General features: G+C 37.0%; 2 protein-coding genes across 2 annotated transcripts in view; both read right to left on the bottom strand.

Annotated features, from left to right (window-relative positions):
- The window catches only part of LOC133525501 (uncharacterized), a 173,550-nt gene that overhangs the window by 16,135 nt on the left and 136,533 nt on the right, over window positions 1-20,882 (bottom strand). The gene's annotated exons all lie outside the window — the stretch shown is intronic.
- On the bottom strand, window positions 15,525-19,942 carry LOC133525582 (uncharacterized). Its single transcript, XM_061861889.1, has 4 exons — window positions 19,837-19,942; window positions 17,735-17,902; window positions 16,907-17,017; window positions 15,525-16,364 (listed from the first exon to the last, which is right to left on the bottom strand). Exons 1-4 carry the CDS (start codon window positions 19,900-19,902, stop codon window positions 16,221-16,223), a joined length of 489 nt encoding a protein of 162 aa, XP_061717873.1. The 5' UTR covers window positions 19,903-19,942; the 3' UTR covers window positions 15,525-16,220.

The raw sequence follows: 20,882 nt of genomic DNA, 5'->3' as shown, positions 1-20,882 counted from the left end.
CCAGATACATAGCTGACGCCATTGCAACAAGCTACAACAGAAGATAAGAGCATGTCAGTATTTTCCTAATCTCAAAGCTTCCTTGATACCTGACAAGGAGGCCAACTCATTCAAACTTACATTTCGAAATTAACTTTTCGTGAGACAAATTCTAGTATTTTGTACAATCGATATATAATAGAGAGCTTTTCAGTTGAGTACCGTGTTTAGGCAATAAAGCTTGCTGAGTTGCCTAAGTAAGGTGCGAGATTGAAAAGATTGATTATATCACTATTGTATACAATACCTACTTTTTCTACGAGTCATCAAAAATTGTATTTTATTTACTATAAATCCTCAATATGTAATGAAGATTGGTAAGTATTAAGTAAACAAAAAAAGTGCGAGCTATAACTCAACTATAAAAAAAAAATATAGTGGAGTTGGGAGCCCATACATGCACCGTATCTACGCAATTACAGTTTGGTATAAGAAATCTTAATTCAACCATTACAGTCGACGGATAGAAAAAAATATTTATATACCACGGTTACACTCACTTGAATTCTTCGTCGCTATTGCGGATGGGTTCGAAACATGTCGCCAATAGCGACGAAGAATTCAAGTGAGTGTAACCGTGGTACCTAAGGGCCTGAGGGCCTACCGCGAACCACGTTCGACGTGTTGCCTCCCTTTCACACTTACGTACAAATGTACAAGTGCGACAGAGAGGCAACACGTCGAACGTGGTTCGCGGTAGGCCCTCTGTTTCACAATGTCCAAGTAAAGTATTGGACATCTAATTAACAAATAAATTAACTGCCAGATAACTACCTTAAGTTGTAAAGGTATTTATCTATCAGTTAAGCTTATTTGAAGATTGTGAAACGCCAACGATGACTTTAAGGCCCTAAATGATATCTAACGATGTCATTTTGTATTTTGTTCTCATCCGCCCGTGCGTCTCGCTCGCGCTAATGCATGTACGGACAAGTCCGAGCGAAATGAACGCGCGAATGATAACTGAGATCGTTTTGATGTCAGTAGCACGTTCGAATTGCCTACATCTAACCTCTTATTATCAGACTTACCGCGATACCGGTGTGAAAGATGCAAAAGTAGACGTGGAACTCCTGGTTGTCATAGGCGGGAGGCAATACAATAAATATGGGTGCTGCTACGATCAGAGTTTCCACGGCCGCCACCAGCCCCATCAGCACTGAATACTGTAACAACGAATAAGTAATGACAGTTTGACCTCCACCGATGGACAGCTGCCAGGCGCCCGAAATAGATATTTCTTCCTAATAAAGCGTTGCCGTGTAAAAATGTTTTCACCGGTTTAGGATTTTGGAATTTAGTTTTTAGAAAAACACCACATTTTTTTAAAAATAAAATTGTAAATCTTGTGACCCAGAATTGTGACTTGACTGACTTGTGAGTATGTAAGTAGATTGCTTCTTGTTATAATGCTTTTTGGTGAACAAAAATGTGTTGTAAGTAACTATTTTCACACAGTGGGGCAGTAAAATTATATTGTAAATAAGTAGTGAGTTATTTTGCCGTAAGATTTTGTAAGTATCTGCAATAATTTACGATGTGAATATATTCTGGTTATATTTAGCAACTTATGACTATGGGACCAAACTCATAATCGCGAAAAAAAAATTTGACTCTCCCGTAGAAAATATCAAAATCAGACCAGCCAAAATGTATGAAACAGACAATTTTTAGGGTTCCTTAGCCAAATGGCAAAAAACGGAACTCTTATGGATTCGTCATGTCTGTCTGTCTGTCTGTCCGTCCGTACGTCACAGCCACTTTTTTTGGAAACTATAAGAACTATACTGTTGAAACTTGGTAAGTAGATGTATTCTGTGAACCGGATTAAGATTTTCACACAAAAATAGAAAAAAAATACATTTTGGGGGTTCCCCATACTTAGAACTGCAACTCAATTTTTTCATCAAATCCATACTTTCAAAAAGTGGCTGTGACAGAATCGGACAGACAGACGGACATGACGAATCTATAAGGGTTCCGTTTTTTGCCATTTGGCTACGGAACCCTAAAAATGATACTGAGATTTCTAAAATATTTTTTTCTAAACTGAATAGTTTTCGCGAGAGACACTTCCAAAGTGGTAAAATGTGTATCGCCCCCTGTAACTTATGATAAAAAAAAATATGATGTACATTCCCAAATAAACTTCCACCGGAAATTGGTTTGAACGAGATCTAGTAAGTCGTTTTTAGGGTTCCGTAGCCAAATGGCAAAAAACGGAACCCTTATAGATTCGTCATGTCCGTCTGTCTGTCCGATTCTGTCACAGCCACTTTTTTCCGAAACTATAAAAGCTATACTGTTCAAACTTGGTAAGTAGATGTATTCTATGAACCGCATTATGATGTTCACACAAAAATAGAAAAAAAACAATAAATTTTGGGGGTTCCCCATACTTAGAACTGAAACTCAAAAAATCTTTTTTCATCAAACTCATACGTGTGGGGTATCTATGGATAGGTCTTTAAAAATGATATTGAGGTTTCTAATATCATTTTTTTCTAAACTGAATAGTTTGCGCGAGAGACACTTCCAAAGTGGTAAAAAGTGTGTCCCCCCCCCCGTAACTTCTAAAATAACAGAATGAAAAATCTAAAAAAAATATATGATATACATTGCCATGCAAACTTTCACCGAAAATTGGTTCGAACGAGATCTAGTAAGTAGTTTTTTATTAATACGTCATAAAAATTTAAAAAAAAAAAATTTTTCATCAAACCCATACGTGTGGGGTATCTATGGATAGGTCTTCAAAAATGATATTTAGGTTTCTAATATAATTTTTTTCTAAACTGAATAGTTTGCGCGAGAGACACTTCCAAAGTGAAAAAATGTGTGTCCCCCCCCCTGTAACTTCTAAAATAACAGAATGAAAAATCTAAAAAAAATATATGATATACATTGCCATGCAAACTTCCACCGAAAATTGGTTCGAACGAGATCTAGTAAGTAGTTTTTTTTTAATACGTCATAAAAATTTAAAAAAAAAATTTTTTTCATCAAACCCATACGTGTGGGGTATCTATGGATAGGTCTTCAAAAATGATATTTAGGTTTCTAATATAATTTTTTTCTAAACTGAATAGTTTGCGCGAGAGACACTTCCAAAGTGAAAAAATGTGTGTCCCCCCCCCCCTGTAACTTCTAAAATAACAGAATGAAAAATCTAAAAAAAATATATGATATACATTACCATGCAAACTTCCACCGAAAATTGGTTTGAACGAGATCTAGTGAATAGTTTTTTTTTTAATACGTCAATAAATTAAAAAAAAAATTTTTTCATCAAACCCATACGTGTGGGGTATCTATGGATAGGTCTTCAAAATGATATTTAGGTTCCTAACATCATTTTTTTCTAAACTGAATAGTTTGCGCGAGAGACAGTTCCAAAGTGGTAAAATGTGTGTCCAAAGTGGTAAAATGTTGAACAAGATCTAGCAAGTAGTTTTTTTTTTAATACGTCGTAAATGGTACGGAACCCTTCATGCGCGAGTCCGACTCGCACTTGGCCGCTTTTTTTTTAATACGTCATAAATGGTACGAAACCCTTCATGGGCGAGTCCGACTCGCACTTGGCCGCTTTTTTTCTTTATGTCTGGGTTGGTCCCATAGTAAAAGTTGCTCAGTATGGCCTATACATATATTCTCATAGTAAATTATTGCAGGTCTTTAAAAAACTTCCTGTACAGTAGTGTGACTACTGATAAAGTTCTCCAGTTGTATGGTATATTAGGATAGTAAACTCACAGCATTCACCATCTTCTTATTCTCTTTGAAAGCAGCGTAGAGGCCGAACGCGCTGAGGCCAAACATCGGCACCCCGAGCGCCATGCCGTACAGCATCGGGGGCATACACCCCTCGGTGAGGAGCCAGCCTGTGCCCAGGGTTACAGGGAATAGACCACCTACCAGCTGGAAATAAATAGTTACTTTAGAGTTACCGAATATGCTCTTAAACTGATCCCCACTATTTTTGGTATTTTTTTTTACGGAAGAGACAAACGAGCAAACGGTTCACCTGATGGTAAGCGGTTACCGCCGCCCATGGAGACCTGCAACACCAGAGGAGTTGTAAGTGTCGCCGGCCCTTGAGATGGGAGTACGCTCTTTTACATGTTGTATTTAGAATAATCTAAGATTAGCATTAATATCGATCATAGTGTAACTTTTAAAATGGTGATCGAGAACCTCTACCTCACAGGTGGATTAAGGGGGGGGGGGGGGGGTCATGGGGGACATTATGACTGTGGGCCCTGGGTTTGTATACCCAATAAATAAGTAAGTTTCAATGTTTTATTTACAAAAAAAATAACTAGAATTTGACCATGTGATCCCCCCGTGTCCATAAAGCTGGATCTGTCCAGCTCTACCTACTTATTAAGTAGTATAACAACGAAGCTTCGATGGGTAATAATGAGATATATTTTAGATATTAGGATTACTCGAATTTTCGATATTATATGGAAACTATCTGTCCACCAAATTTTGTCGAAACCACGAAATACGACAGCAATTAAAAATCTTCTCACAAATTAACATGACCTACCTCCAGACAGGCAGGCAGGTACTTACCGCATGAAATGTGTTTGCAATTAGAAATGATGTTTTAATATCATTTTTAATCGAGCTTTTAACACTGTCTTCGCCCATGTTTATAACACACATTCACTGTTAGTCGGACTGCTTCTAACTGATAGCTGTGCTAAATTTTGGGTAGTTTACCCAATTTTTATAATACATATAAGGTACAAGCACCATTGACAGCGATATGAGGAGGAGCTAGCATTCGCTCGCTCGAGTAATAATTATCGTTGACTGTACTTTTCTCGCAACAGCAACTAATACTTATCGACACAATTCTAACAAACCTAAACACAGGTTAGATACTTACATAGTTATGTTACATTAAATAGTACATTACATACAGTTGAGTGACAATGCAACATTGCTGATGTGAACAAGGTCTAATATAGCTTGCAATATGCGAAGGTCAGCCACACTTAGTCGTATGTATTATCTTAGTGTTTTTTTTACTTAATATGGAATGTTCATATTTTTACATAATATGTAAAGGGTTCCCTCAAAACACCCTTAAAGCTCTGTTTTCCCTTGGATAACGGTGCCGTCATATAGCGGCCGTCTCCATATAATATAAAACGGCTAAATATGGATATGGATGGAGTAGTATTTTGTATTGAGACGGCACCGCTATCCTAGCCACTCACATGATTCCGATTTTAACGAAAGGTGCCCTGAATTGCTCTGCCATTTCGCAGATACGACGGCACAGTGTCGTGATATTTTCAAAAATCGATAACTTTGCTTCTGCTTAAGCATTTGGATAATGGTAAAGAAACAAAGAAATTTATTTTCTTACTTTAGCTATTTGCTGTTATAATAAAAAATATTATTAAAAATTCACGAAGTTTACCCAAAGGAATAATTTCCGAGTTATAGTAGAAAACTATTTTTAATAAAAAATCTAAATCGATAACATATCTTTTTTTTGTATTCAATTTAAAGAAGGCTTAATAAGCTTTTAATTGATACTAAAAACCTTGATAGCTCACCTATAAAATTGCAGAGTAAAACTGATTCAAATTCTGATAAGGAACTTTCGAATTGCTCCACCTGGCGTGTAACTATGTGCTATGTTCGTGATTTTTTTGTGGCTAATTTAGACACTGAAGTACAAAAATATAGTAAAAAAACCGTTTAAGACACTAATTACCTTGAAATAAAATACATAATTTATGTAATTATCACAATGATAGTGGCTTTATAACTTAAAATAACAAAAGAGTATTTACATACCTACTAAACTTTGGTGTTTTTAAAACGGCCGATCACCAACAACCGAACTAACTTATAACTACACTAACACGTATAATATATACACCATAACATACACTTTACAACAAATTAAGCACAATAAGCAAATAGGAACTATTAACACATGAAATTATACTGATTACAAACGTAAATAAACAAACAAACTGACCTGCGCCATGTCAAAAACAAAGATGGCTACCTATTTAGGTCGGAGACACAACAGTCGCGCGGTGCAGATGTTCAACAGAAATAGGAACTTTTAACACATTCACTGCCAGACGAAAAACGGCAAGCTACCCCAGGATCCGGGCAATATAGCAAAGAAATATTAGTAAATAGAAATTACAAGTAAGTAGTAACAAACACCCCAAAACGCGTATGCAACGTCTTGTGTACCACATGCCTTACGATGTACAAAAATGCTTTAAGCAACCAGAGTTGCTGTGTTTGTACTTACAATTTTCCGTCACATGGTTTGTTCGCTAATCCTGGATAATACACAGTGATTTAATGCATTTTATTGTTTATTAATGTAATTTAATAATCGAACTATTTAATGACTATAGGTTGCTCAAGATATATTTGGTAATCATAGAAATCTAGGGCATTAAAATAGGAAACACGCCAAAAATCTACAGAGTTATTGGTTTGAAGTGAAATTTTATGGTCATCAATATTAAGTAGGTCTAAAATATAGTTTTAATCTAATAGACCAATAAACGCGGAGTAATTTAATATATAATACTAACAGAAATATGTAAATTTGAATACTTACAGCATTTTAAAACACGCAGCAACTTTTAACACACGCACTTTTCCGAACAACTTGCAAAGTGACATAGATAAAAAATACTGTGGTTATGTCTATGTGGTTGAAACATTTTTTAAATATTGTCACGTTGGTATTCTGTGTTTTAATAATTGTTTACACCATATCTGTGCAGCCCTTCACAGATAACAAATAAAAAACCGCATACACTCCGTTCGCAACTCGAGTTGCGACGATCATTTTAGAGGTGCGAAATGTTGAAACCTTAGTTGCTGGAATCATGTGAGTGGCTAGGAAACCAGCAGCGATATCATGGTCGCATTTTTATCACTTGTCATGTCATGCGTCAGTTTCGCACTTACATACTTGTTAGAACGTGACAGGCATGATGACAGACTATAAAGAGCCGACCATATTAGCCCGCATAAAACCCGCGAAGGTTTTTAACGTTTTTAACTATTCTGCAATAACTCTGAAAGTATACTTCTGTTTACAATATTGCTAATCAAATTCCTGAGCTATATGAAAGCTATTGGTGTGATATGTAGGGTAAAGATATTAAATTGAAATTAAAATTAGATTAGAAATGCTTTCGTGTTTTTTTTTCTAACGAGCCAACCCATAAAGTTGCTTACGAATTGTGACGTTACTGCCCCAGTGTTACTGCTAAATACCTGCTGCTGCTGCAGTCAACGCTCACGGACAGCGCAGCGCAGATTTGTAACCTTAACTAATGCTACGCTACGCTTACGCCTGCACACAGTGGACAGCGTACCTACCTATTGCAATAATTTGCGCTAATTAATCGCTTCATTATAATGACCTCTAATATCAAAAGGATGTAATTAACTATATAAATAGTCACTTCGTTTATTATTATACATATGTTTAAACATACCTACGTTAAAGAAGCTCAGGAACATTTCAAGCACGAAAACCGAGGATTCGGAGGCTGAGGAAGCGGGAAGAAGTGCGCAGTGGTCACCTGGTGTGGTGCGGCATCATTTCGCTTTTCGTTCGTGAAGCGTAAAACTTTGTAAAACATAAACAGAAGACTCATTGTAGATTGTAAAAGTGAAGTGAAAGCGAAGGTCCGTTCCAAAAATGCTTTTGTGGAAAGATTGCGCCGGTGACGGCGGGTCCCCGGCCCCGCCGGCCTCCCCGAGCGGCTCCGCGCCGGGGAGGCCGGTTTGTTTGTACGTTTCAAGATTAGTGTGGGTTTGTATGTATGTCCGGATGTTCTCTACTACAGGTCTCATTTTCCTACCGATTTTCGTGAAATTTCGTGAGCAGGTTCGATAATTATATAATAGACTATTTTTGTAGATTCCATTTTTACACAATTTTCAAAATAGAGGAGCTGGGTTCGTGAATAACATAACATTGTAATTGATAAAAACTACTTGTTATATACAATACTATAAATAAAACTGAACCTAAACTAACCTCTAAAAAAAAAACTAGTCAAACAACCCACCTCGCGTCGCTCCCAACGCAAAGGTGCACATCACATATAATGGAAGAAAAAGATTGAATATATTTTTTAATGAACCATTTTTTATTTAAATAAGGTGCAAAAACATGTCAGAAACAATAAATAAAAACTTAAAATTACAATTAATCTAAATACAGACTATACAAAAATAAAACTACACTAAACTAAACTAAATCTAAAAAAGGTCCCTGCGGCAAGGTCCCGATGATGCTGGCTGCGTTACCCCGCTGAACTGCCAGACTGATGCGTTGAGCGAGGTAACTGCCAGCTCTCCGGTCCCCAGTTGCGTCCCTGAGTCTCTTTGAAAGGTCTCTAAAGAGACTCAGAGCGCCAGGACCCCACGGACCCAGGGTCTCGACGCCGAACGGAACAAAACTGTATTCGGCACCGAGACCGTGGTATTTCCCCACCTTTGCGTTTTCAGTAATTGAATTAAAAAAGAAGCTATAACTCCTTAGGGAGTTAAAACATACATATATTATTATTGGTGCAATAAATAATATTTACTTAATAAAATAAAATAAATACTAGCTTCTCCAGTAACTTCCTGATTCACAGACTCGCACAGCTAAACTGTGGAGTAAACTGTCGCCGGCGGTAGGTATTTCCGGACCGATACGAGTACAACCTTCAAACATTCAAGAAAAGAGCGTAAGTATTTCGGAAAATCTGGCAACGCACTCACAACCTCTCTGGTAACAGTTTTGAATTAGTGAAACACCGTGAATCATTAGACTTAGGCTACGTACGCACTAAGCGGCTAGCCGCGTGCGGACAGCCGCATGACGGGTAAGAATGTATGAAACCGCAACCATAAATACTGAACGCACTAAGCGGTCCGCCGCAACCGCACGCGGCTGGCCGCATAGTTCGTATGGGGCCTTAAACCGACCGGGATAAAATACATAAATGAACAATATAAAAGGTAATCACGGTTCATATCCCGGTCGATTTAAGTCTAGTGAACCACTCTGGTGTTGCGGGTGACCATGAAGTTTGATTACAATTATACGAGTATCCAAATCCAAGACAACAAATATAATTTACTAGCAGCAGTACACGTTATCGTGCAGTCCAAGTCACACATTTTAGAGATATAGTATTTAAAAAACAAGTTCGCGCTGTCCCTCTCATTCGCTACGTTGCGTTCCTGCTTCGACATCGCTCCTCCAGTACTCATTATTTCAGAGTTGTTTTTGTGTTATTAACAGAGACTATTTTATTTTCATTTTTGGGGATGGGGGGCGGGTCTTTGTTGTCTTGGATTTGGATACTCGTATAATTGTAATCAAACTTCACAGGTAAGTTCGTTTGATTATTAATTATACTTCCTATCCAAATCCAAGACAACAAATATAATTTACTAGCAGATGTTCAGAGCTTTGTATTTAAATTCAAATCTTGAATGCGAAAATAAAATAAAATATCTGTATCAAATCAGTATGTTACGAACATACTGATATTATTGATTTTGACTAAAGAGAACAACGTACCACCTAGAAGTTATTAATTTATATCCAATTTAAATAATTATTTATGTATCTACATAGTATAAATGTAAAATGTATGTATAGCATAATAAAATATTATAATGATAAGCGTCATGCATTAAGGAGTGAAATTGCTCTTGGTATTTCATTTCGTTAATATTAAAAAAGTATAAAACTTTCTTTGATTTCACTGTAGTTTATTGATAAAGTTGTATATATCTTAATATTCACAAGGTACAACTGTTTTTTATGTCATTTACAAGCCAGGACGCCATTAAGTGTAAATGTGTTTTCAAGCTTTAGTTGGCTCTAAATAAGTTTTAGATGGGCATTTTCTGTCTGTAACGATATAAACAAACCATTTTGTATAATTTAGAATTTACCAACCATTTTCTGGATGTAATTACAACGGAGACAAACAGGCATACGGCCCGCCTGATGGTAAACAATCACCGTAGCCTATGAATGCCCGCAACTGCAGAGGTATATTACATGCGCGTTACTGACCCTAAAATATAATCTAATTTTATGTTACGACACTTTAAAGCTAATTTTGAATACAGCAATCAATACTTTCCTCGGTAAATAGCCTTTGAGTGAGGTAGATAAAGGAGAATTTTCTTCATTGTAAAGCTACCATAAATAACAAGGCTATATGTAAGTACTTTAAAACTAAGTCTGGACAATTACTAGTAGAGTATCCTGTAGGTATTAAGTATTTGAAACTTATCACTTTGAAAATATAGATGGACTAATTTTAGTTATTACCACAGATCAAGAAATAGTAATATGATATTATTTATAACTAAATAGCTAATCTCATCTGCTTATGCGTATCTGAACGATGATGACTACTACGCTAACAAGTGGCAAGGAACTTAGGTAGATTATGTGTTGAGTTATGATATATTTGTGAACAAAATATCTGGCATGACTTGTAACTTGTACTTCATTTTAAGGAGTAACATTTTTTAACGTTACCTACAATAAAACTGTACAGTGTGCATTGCGACGAAAAATGAAAACTATTTAAGCTTTCTTTTACAGCAAGACAATATGACAACCCGAGCATTTACATTTCAGACAATAATAATGTTATTGTTAAAGGATTTCAACCCTTTATTGCGATTATTAATCTAGCTACTTAGCGCCAGCGACTGCAACACGTGGCAGCATAACTCTAGTTGCATGGTTGCACAATTTACAGCACTTATTTCGCGTCGCGGGATAGTGCATCAACGGCGGTTCAGCTCTTGTTTGTTGCGGCGATGTTCCCCTGAAGTTTGGAGCTGAGTAAGTAAATTGTACCGGATTTATTACATTAGGCTCGTTGATATGGTATATTCTTGACAGCATATCAAAGCTGACGTTTGAAGTTATTAGGAGTATATAAGAGCGTGATATGAGTACGAATCATAAATTTAGGTTAAAGGGTTTATAGATATATTTTTTCCTATATGTTGTTTACATACAGCATTTCTTTGTCTGTAAGGGCAATGACATTGCGTACATTTTGTTTAAGGTATTTTAGGCCGCATTAACACCAATTAAATTACCTCAGCGTAACAAGAACCTCCTTTATATTTCATTATTTTTACAAGTCCTGTAAACTTTAGCTCAACCTTAAATATTTTTGCTCTTTAGTCCCTCATATTTACATGCGTAAAGCTACTTCCAATACTATTAAAGTCTTCAATCATTACATTGGCATCAACACTGTTATAGTAGAGCAACGTTATATATCTTTGACGATATCATTTTGAGATATGTCTAATGACCTACTGTAGACCGAAGAGCGAAGTGACCGAAGAGCGTAGCGACCGAAGTGCGAAGCGACCGAAGCGCGAAGCGACCAAAAGGAGCAAAGCAACCGAAGAACCAAATGACCGAAGCATTATAACCTCGACACTTAAAATGAAGCACATATAGCCTCGACGCTGCGGAAATGAAGGCCTCGATACAATTATTGTGGAATTGTAGAGTACATATAATTTAAAGTGCGGCATATATCTTCGTCACTGCGACAGCTGCGACAGCGGACCCCTTGACACAATTATTGTGGAGTAATGATAGCATCCTCACTATGACGTTGGGCAAACTTAGCCTCAACACTGCGACAGCAGAGCCCTCGACACAATGACTGTGGAGTAATGATAGCCTCCTCACTATTAAAGTGGGGTACATATAGCCTCGACGCTGTGAAAGCGGAGCCCTCGACACAATATTGTGGAGTAATGATAGCCTCTTCACTATTAAAGTGGGGCAAATATGGCTTCAACGCTGTGAAAGCGGAGCCCTCGACACAATGACTGTGGAGTAATGATAGCCTCTTCACTATTAAAGTGGGGCAAATATAGCTTCGACGCTGTGAAAGCGGAGCCCTCGACACAATGGTTGTGGAGTAATGATAGCCTCATCACTATTAAAGTGGGGCAAATATAGCTTCAACGCTGTTAAAGCGGAACCCTCGACACAGTGATTGTGGAGTAATGATAGCCTCATCACTATTAAAGTGGGGCAAATATAGCTTCGACGCTGTTAAAGCGGAGCCCTCAACACAGTGATTGTGGAGTAATGATAGCCTCATCACTATTAAAGTGGGGCAAATATAGCTTCGACGCTGTTAAAGCGGAGCCCTCGACACAGTGATTGTGGAGTAATGATAGCCTCATCACTATTAAAGTGGGGCAAATATAGCTTCGACGCTGTTAAAGCGGAGCCCTCGACACAGTGATTGTGGAGTAATGATAGCCTCATCACTATTAAAGTGGGGCAAATATAGCTTCAACGCTGTTAAAGCGGAGCCCTCAACACAATGATTGTGGAGTAATGATAGCCTCTTCACTATTAAAGTGGGGCAAATATAGCTTCGACGCTGTTAAAGCGGAGCCCTCGACACAATGGTTGTGGAGTAATGATAGCCTCATCACTATTAAAGTGGGGCAAATATAGCTTCGACGCTGTTAAAGCGGAGCTCTCGACACAATGATTGTGGAGTAATGATAGCCTCATCACTATTAAAGTGGGGCAAATATAGCTTCAACGCTGTTAAAGCGGAGCCCTCGACACAATGATTGTGGAGTAATGATAGCCTCATCACTATTAAAGTGGGGCAAATATAGCTTCGACGCTGTGAGAGCGGAGCCCTCGACACAATGATTGTGGAGTAATGATAGCCTCTTCACTATTAAAGTGGGGCAAATATAACCTCGACGCTATGAAAGCGGAGCCCTCGACACAATGATTGTGGAGTAATGATAGCCTCTTCACTATTAAAGTGGGGCAAATATGTCCATGTCGACATCTCATTTATAAGAAAATATTTATTTAATATGTGTTTTAATTTTGAACTATTAATTAATGTGCGTTATAAAATTTCCCTTCGGTATTGGCTTTAATTTTGAAACTTTAATCAACACGGTTAATACCAATTTTCTGTTTGATGAATATCTTGTTGCACAGTAAACCTAAGCTTCTAAGTACTCACGCAAAGGAGAATTATTATTAGACGGAGTCCACAATATTACACAAATAAAGTATATCTTTCCATAATATATTTCATTTTAAAATTATATTATATTATGTTAATCAAAGCTGTCTAATAATAACAAAGCAGGTAACTAACTGATGATCAAATTTAGGAGGCGACCACATCGATTGGACCCAAGACTCGACGATACCGCGATGTCCGATTAAAGCCTACTACCTAATCCGTCATGATCCATACGATAGATTCACTATGAGGGCGCATGGGGCGCACGGTATCGGAGCACGCATAGCACGTCCCGTTTGTATACGTCGATTAATGGCATTAAATACTTTAAACTGTCAGTCAGACTAAATAGTCTTCCAATGTCTTATAGATTGTGTATTGATTGATATTACTCCTGTATATTTATACCTATAGGTATCCGCATAAGACGCTCATTAAACTTGTTGGTACTGTGTATGTACATTTGCATAAAGACGCGTTTTGTTATCATTCATAGGCACTTATTACCAATCGGCAAGGATTACCATTGTTATCTATTTTATTATATGGTAGGGTAGATCGGACATGGTAAAAGTATATATATATAAATAATACTATAATAGTACGTATTACAATTACTTAAAGTTCAAATTGTAATCTATTTGTAGCCCCATACTTATTTTTTCCGTAATTTATTTATTCAAAAAAGAAGGTAGTTGTAGTAAGTGATTTCGTATGAACGTAAAAATTACTTACTTGATTTCTTAGGTAATAAGTTTATTACGCTAAACGAATATACCTACAATTTCAAATTGAAAGTTTAACTGCCATGTAAGTATGGCAAACGAGACTAGACTTGCCGAGCTGAATAAACATCAATTTTTCGTTCGAGGGTACGGCGGTCGGCAGTTCAAATAATGTTTTGATTCTATACTTCTTATTCAGCGCACAATAAACATTAATCGAAACACACATAGGTACACATATTTAGAGGAACACTATTTTGGCGAAAATACGTGTGACTCGGACTAACACAAAAACATGTAAATGAGTACTGGAGGAGCGATGTCGAAGCAGGAACGCAACGTAGCGAGTGAGAGGGACAGCGCGAACTTGTTTTTTAAATACCATATCTCTAAAATGTGTGACTTGGACTGCACGATAACGTGTACTGCTGCTAGTAAATTATATTTGTTGTCTAGGATTTGGATAGGAAGTATAATCGCTTACCATCAGGTGATCCGCGTGCTCGTTTGCCTCCTATATCATAAAAAAAGCGGCCAAGTGCGAGTCGGACTCGCCCATGAAGGGTTCCGTACCATTTATGACATATTAAAAAAAAACTACTTACTAGATCTCGTTCAAACCAATTTTCGGTGGAAGTTTGGATGATAATATAGGTACATCATATATTTTTTTAGTTTTATCATTCTCTTATTTTAGAAGTTACAGGGGGGGGGGGGGGGCACACATTTTACCACTTTGTAAGTGTCTCTCGCGCAAACTATTCAGTTTAGAAAAAAATGGTATTAGAAACCTCAATATCATTTTTGAAGACCTATCCATAGATACACGTTACCACACGTATGGGTTTGATGAAAAAAAAAATTGAGTTTCAGTTCTAAGTATGGGGAACCCCCAAAATTTATTGTTTTTTCCTATTTTTGTGTGAAAATCTTAATGCGGTTCACAGAATACATCTACTTACCAAGTTTCAACAGTATAGTTCTTATAGTTTCGGAAAAAAGTGGCTGTGACATATACGGACGGACAGACAGACAGACAGACATGACGAATCCATAAGGGTTCCGTTTTTTGCTATTTGGCTACGGAACCCTAAAAAACTAGCCTTCCATATGGATGCGCTCTGCGATAAGTTTTCAGAAGGATTCTGACCACGGTAATTTTGCACGAACTCGGCAGCTGGAATACATACATAAGGCTACTACAGCCCTATTCTTGACGTTGCTAGGAAGGTTTGACTCAAGTGATCTAGGCTGACTCAAGTGGTCTAGGCTGACTCAAGTGGTCTAGGCTGAAGGTTTTCAGTGGAAGAAGGTAGAATAGAAAAATAAAAACATTGTAGGTACTTTGATGATTTATTATTTTGTGGATATCATTTGCTTCTATGCTAAATGTAGACTACGAAAGTGGCTACTAACCTTATCTTTGTATGACGTCGATGAGTTTTTTAAACTACCGTGTACATAGGTTATTAAGGTACTATGAAATTGTATTAACTTATATTATGTTGTTTATATGAAATGAGAATTAATGTGAATGAGATCTATATTAAATATTACTCTGTGACATTGATATGTTTGTTTTAAGTACTATTGTACCTATTATTAAGACATTATGACCTATAACTTTGGCGTTATTAATAAAGTTTTGTATTTGTATTTGTATTTGTATTTGTATGAAAATAATGTTTTGGACACTCGTGCCTTATAACCCTCGCTACAGTCGCAACCCTCAAGATTTCACTTTTCCAACCACTCACTACGCTCGTGGTTCAATTTTAGTATCTTTCGCTTGCTCGGGTATCAATATCAATATTAGCACGAGCGATTAAACAACTACTTTGCCCGCTTGTAAAACAAATGAATATTATGCGTTTACGTTTTAATTTTTATACACGTTACTAAGTGAGACAAATAACATAAAATACTAAAATATATTTAAGTACAGTCAACCAATTTGAATCCTAGGCCACTATAACCTTGTCTCTTTAACTACTCTATACATGACATGCATCATTCAATAAGCACTGTCGTAGAAGTCATTATGACATGGTTCTATAGTGGCCTAGGAATCAAATTGGTTGACCGTACTTTGAGTAATATTTCATCATGTACATACATATTTTATATCTTGCTTTGTAAGATCCGGCGTGCTTCGCCAGGGCTATACCAGCAGCAACTTAGAACTTCAACGGAACAAAGTGAGGAAGTCTCGCTATTTACGACATTTTTCATTGCCACACTTTCTCATTGCAAACGCCATGGGTACAGAGTATGGTTGGCCCAGGCTTGGCCCGACTCTGGCGGAAATGGCGACTGAATACAATATGGTCATGCTAGCATGGCGTGGCAAAGAGGGCTTGTATCAGGTAGACTACACAATTGTAGGTAGCGTAGGTAGTGTAGGTAGCATAGATAGTGTAGGTGCACTGGGCGCTGCGACCACGTTCATTGGTATACGAGGGTAGAGTTGTTTGTGGGCTCGCCTCAGGGCCATCGCGAGTAGCAATGCTGACAACTGAAAGAAAACTTAGTAAATAAATAATAACTTACAAACCTCTGTTTAATTTTGTCTCTTTCTAACAAACAGTAATGTCAAAATGACGGATAGGGACAAACGAATATCAACAATATCAATCATAAAGACACTATAACTTCTTGTCCGCGGATTCGTATATGTAGTATGATGATTCCGTGATAAAAAACTATACTATGTTCCCCCGGCCCAAAACTATAGAAGTACCAAAATTCATCTAAATATTCTAAATCGATGAAAAGGTTGTCTGTTGTTATTTTTATTTTTACTTCTTGCGCTTAATACATTAGTAAGGATCTAAGGTTACCTTTAGAAAATGAATTATGTCATATACAAAGGAAAAATCCATGCCGCCGTCTTGTGGCCGAGCGGTTATAATACCTAGGCATCTGCCGCGATAGCAGAGGACGCTGGATTCCAGTCCAGGGCACTAGAAGCCGTGGACATTTTTCCTTTGTTAATGACATTTATTTCGGTTTATTAGGGGGTTTCGATGTAAAATTTATGTAAACAAATGAATCTACCGTTAAGATGGCGTGGAACATGCCAAAGACCAGGACCTCCAGAGTTCTGGGCAGCAGTTTTACCATCACCACGAGTTCTATGAATGATGCCAATCCCACCGCCGCTGCATACTGTAACAACACAACACGTTCTAAGAGGTCCGACGTTATGTCATTCTCATTACGAAATAAACAAGTATTTTTGATATGTACTTATATCTACTTTTATTGTTTAACGAACTTGGCAGCGCAAATTCGCGAAATTGTTTAAGGGCGTCCGCGCGCTCGCGCGGTTGCACGGAGCGGGTGAGCGGATAAACGAAAATAGTAGGTATGAGCAAAAGGTAGGTAGGTAGGTATGAGGTAGGTATGTAGGTGTGATCCATTGTTATGCTAAGTGATCATTATTCCATAGCAGTTAGGCCAAACGTTGTTAGGCATTCAGAAGGACACCCGAGCAAAGATAATTTGAAATAGAGGTGGATTATCAAAGAAAACTTTGTAGCCACAGTAAATTTACTGTCATCTTTTGACACATGATTAAAACTTTTGGAACGCCATTTGAATTTAGTCCTCATTCTTTCACTGATATGTGTTAAATTTGTTAAATATCAAAAAGTGGCGCCATCTTACCGGGCATCGGCTAAAGTTTGTGGCGCCATTGCTCGGAACGATTCCGCCCATACCTTTGACCTTTAATCTATTAGATGGATGTAGGTATCATATTGTGCGCTCGGGATGATATCCGCCACATCTGCTCTGTTGGCTTTGGCCCTACACCTTCCGAAGGTTCAGGATCCTGAGATATGGAAAAACATACGATACAATTAACAATAAATCGATACTCACGATCTTGAGCGAAGTGTGTTTATCCAGAATAGCCCCGAAGTGGCCGAGCGCGGTGACCCCGAGTGTAAAGGTGCCCACAACGATGAACTCGAGGATTATCTCTGGCTCCCGTTCGTTGGTGACCACCATCGCCAAGCCGAGGGACACCGGGAACAACCCGATACTCAACTGAAAAAGAGCTATTTTAGTCTTAAAACAACGAGGATAGTGAACGACCGGCTCTCCATACAAACGTATGGAAAATATTTTTATACAGATTGATGTAAATTTACCATAGGTATGCCCCTTCGTTTGACATTTTTCGATTTTTTTGGTTATAATAAAAGTTATTAGGAGCGGAAAACAAATTAAATACTGACTCATTTTTGAATGCTCCTAACTTTAATAATAATATAAAAATTTAAAAAAATCTATGAAGGGGCATGGGTGTGGTAAATATCCGTCTAATTGTATCAAAATATTTTCTATAATGTTGATATCCAGAGAGGAAAATGGGGACTACATTTGTATGGAGTATTTACTATAAGTCTTAAGAAGGCACTCACACTGAAAGTGTACATATACTTTTACGTTTTTTACTCATTATTATTTACGAAAATGTCTTCTCCGATACTACAAAGACAATGCCATCCTCGAAACGTCGGAGGTAATTTTAAAACTTAATTACACACGATTAAATGTCGTTTCTTTAGTTATATTAAGAAGGGTATCGAGGTAGCAGAAACTATTCGATAAAAAAGGTAGATTTAATAACGCTGCTGTTTAATAATCAATACGATATAATATAGGTTCGAGTTCGTTTTGATACTTTCTTCTTACGAACTGCAGAACGGTCACCTAGTAGGTACAGCTAGTATCAAAAGTAGCGGATCAAACATATTGTCAAAAGTATCTCTCACTCTGTAACAGTTCTAACTTTCTGTAATAACAGCTCTAACTTTCTGTAACACCTCTAACTTTCTGTAATACCTCTAACTTTCTGTAACAGCTCTAACTTTCTGTAACAGCTCTAACTTTTTGTAACACCTCTAACTTTCTGTAATACCTCTAACTTTCTGTAACAGCTCTAACTTTCTGTAGTACCTCTAACTTTCTGTAACACCTCTAACTTTCTGTAATACCTCTAACTTTCTGTAACACCTCTAACTTTCTGTAATACCTCTAACTTTCTGTAACAGCTCTAACTTTCTATAACAGCCTAACAAAAAGTGATGGTTCTATGTATGTAGAACAATTAAGACTATAAAATATATACTTTTTCTGCCCTCCGGGCGGAAAGCGTCCACTTTGCTCCCGCTGCGCTAAACGAAGTTGCCGCTTTTCGCCTCCGTCGAGCAGAAAAATAGTATGCGCACCACCACGGGAGGAAACGTATCCCGCGTATTTGCCACCCTCGCCTTACACTTTTACACGCGGCACGCAATTTCCTACTTTTCCTCCCTTGGGACACAAATAACTATTGAACGTACATTTTAGAGATTTATCTATGTACATGTATTTGGAAAAGTTATCTGAAATATCAGATACTTTTGGTGCGTTGTTTCATTCGCTACTATTAATGCTGTTTGCTGACTGTACCTAATTTTTATTTTCAATAAACATTTTATTTTTAGTTTTTTTATCATAATATTTTGGAGTGTAGGATAAAAAACGTACATAAAGCCTCAATTCTTTGAAATAGGTTTTAGACAGACATTCTATTTATGTAAATTCGTGAAAATTTTAACGTGAGGTTAGCAAACACACTTTACATAAAAAGTATGATTAATTCTGTCCACTTACAGGTAATTTACTTTTCATCAAAAATAAACTTAAATTCAATATCAACATTTTTATTGAATACATTTTTATGAACTGTGCACAACCACTTGCAAGAGGGGTACCACTTAAAGTTTTTAACCTATACAATAACAACTGCTGTGAAGGATGCAATAAAAATGTTTGACAAATAGATTTGTTAAGTGGATACTTATGGCTCTTTCGAGTATGAACGTAGCTTTTTTTGAAGTGTTCTAGGATCGTTGGTAATAAATTAAGCGTGATGATTTTATTTTTATAAATATTATTAGAATTTCTTTATAATGAAAACTAAGTATACTTACCGCAAGATATGCGTTTATAATGAGGAATAGGTTTTTTATTTCATTTTTATAAGCGACCACTCCCATAATGTACGTTAGAATGTTTGACAAATTCTTAATCAGGACATAAAAAAAAATGTGTTTGCGCGCCCAACTTGATGTCCACACTCTTTTGGACTGAGTTGAATAGCTTGATTACCGACATTTTTAAATTTTGTTAAAGCTACATTCCCACTGGAAGCAACGATGTAGGAGACGACTGATCTTTTTTTTTCTTTTTTCAATAGTTTAGCATGTACAGTGTACATGTTTTTCCCAGAACGTGCAAGTTGTGGAATGAACTACCTTCTGAGGTGTTTCCCTTGCGCTATGACATGGGGTTCTTCAAGAAGCAGGTTTTTAGGGTTCTCAAAGGTTGGCAACGCATAAGTGGCTCCTCCGATGTTGCTTATGTCCATGGGCGGCGATGACTGCTTCCCATCAGGCGGCTCGTCTGCTCGTTTGCAGCCTATTACATAAAAAAAAAAAAAAAATGTACATATCAGTATTAAAGTGTTATACCAAAGCGCTCACATACTTAGTCATAGTATTAAAAATAAAAATCATCAAAACTTTTATAAACATTATAAACATACAAAATTAATTCAATAGCAATTCCATAATAAATTCAATTATAATGCCTTATAAAAATACAAATAAATTAAAATTTATTTATTTATACGTTTATTTCAGGCTAGTAGTGGCTCATACACATTATAAAAATATCTTTATATATAGGATATCTTTCCTCTGCAATGAACAGTCGGCAGCAAAGATTAGTGTGAACTGTTTTTTGCAGAAACTCATTTCTGAAAATAAATTGAACCGTGTAGCTTCGCTCACAGTAGACACTGACCGATGCAATAATTACCTATTATTTAATGAGCGCGAATAAATTGGAGTTGACTTTATTATTAGTATAACCTTCAATAACAATACGAGATAACTGTCCAAATATTTTAGTGTGTACCCTCTTGTTATCAATGAGTTAGTACTTTTAATCCAATAACTGAGGCGTGACCAGTATT

The sequence above is a fragment of the Cydia pomonella genome, chromosome 15, assembly GCF_033807575.1.
Source record: "Cydia pomonella isolate Wapato2018A chromosome 15, ilCydPomo1, whole genome shotgun sequence".
NCBI lineage: Eukaryota > Metazoa > Arthropoda > Insecta > Lepidoptera > Tortricidae > Cydia > Cydia pomonella.
This window is presented reverse-complemented; position numbering and strand designations above follow the sequence as displayed.

What these genes read in the sequence shown, in the direction of transcription:
- LOC133525582 (XM_061861889.1), bottom strand. Translation starts at nt 19,902, where the DNA reads ATGGGAGTGGTCGCTTATAAAAATGAAATAAAAAACCTATTCCTCATT. An exon ending in TTATAAACGCATATCTTGCG is followed by an intron (nt 17,903 to 19,836) that starts GTAAGTATACTT and finishes GCTCTTTTTCAG; the next exon opens with TTGAGTATCGGGTTGTTCCC. An exon ending in AACACACTTCGCTCAAGATC is followed by an intron (nt 17,018 to 17,734) that starts GTGAGTATCGAT and finishes GTGTTGTTACAG; the next exon opens with TATGCAGCGGCGGTGGGATT.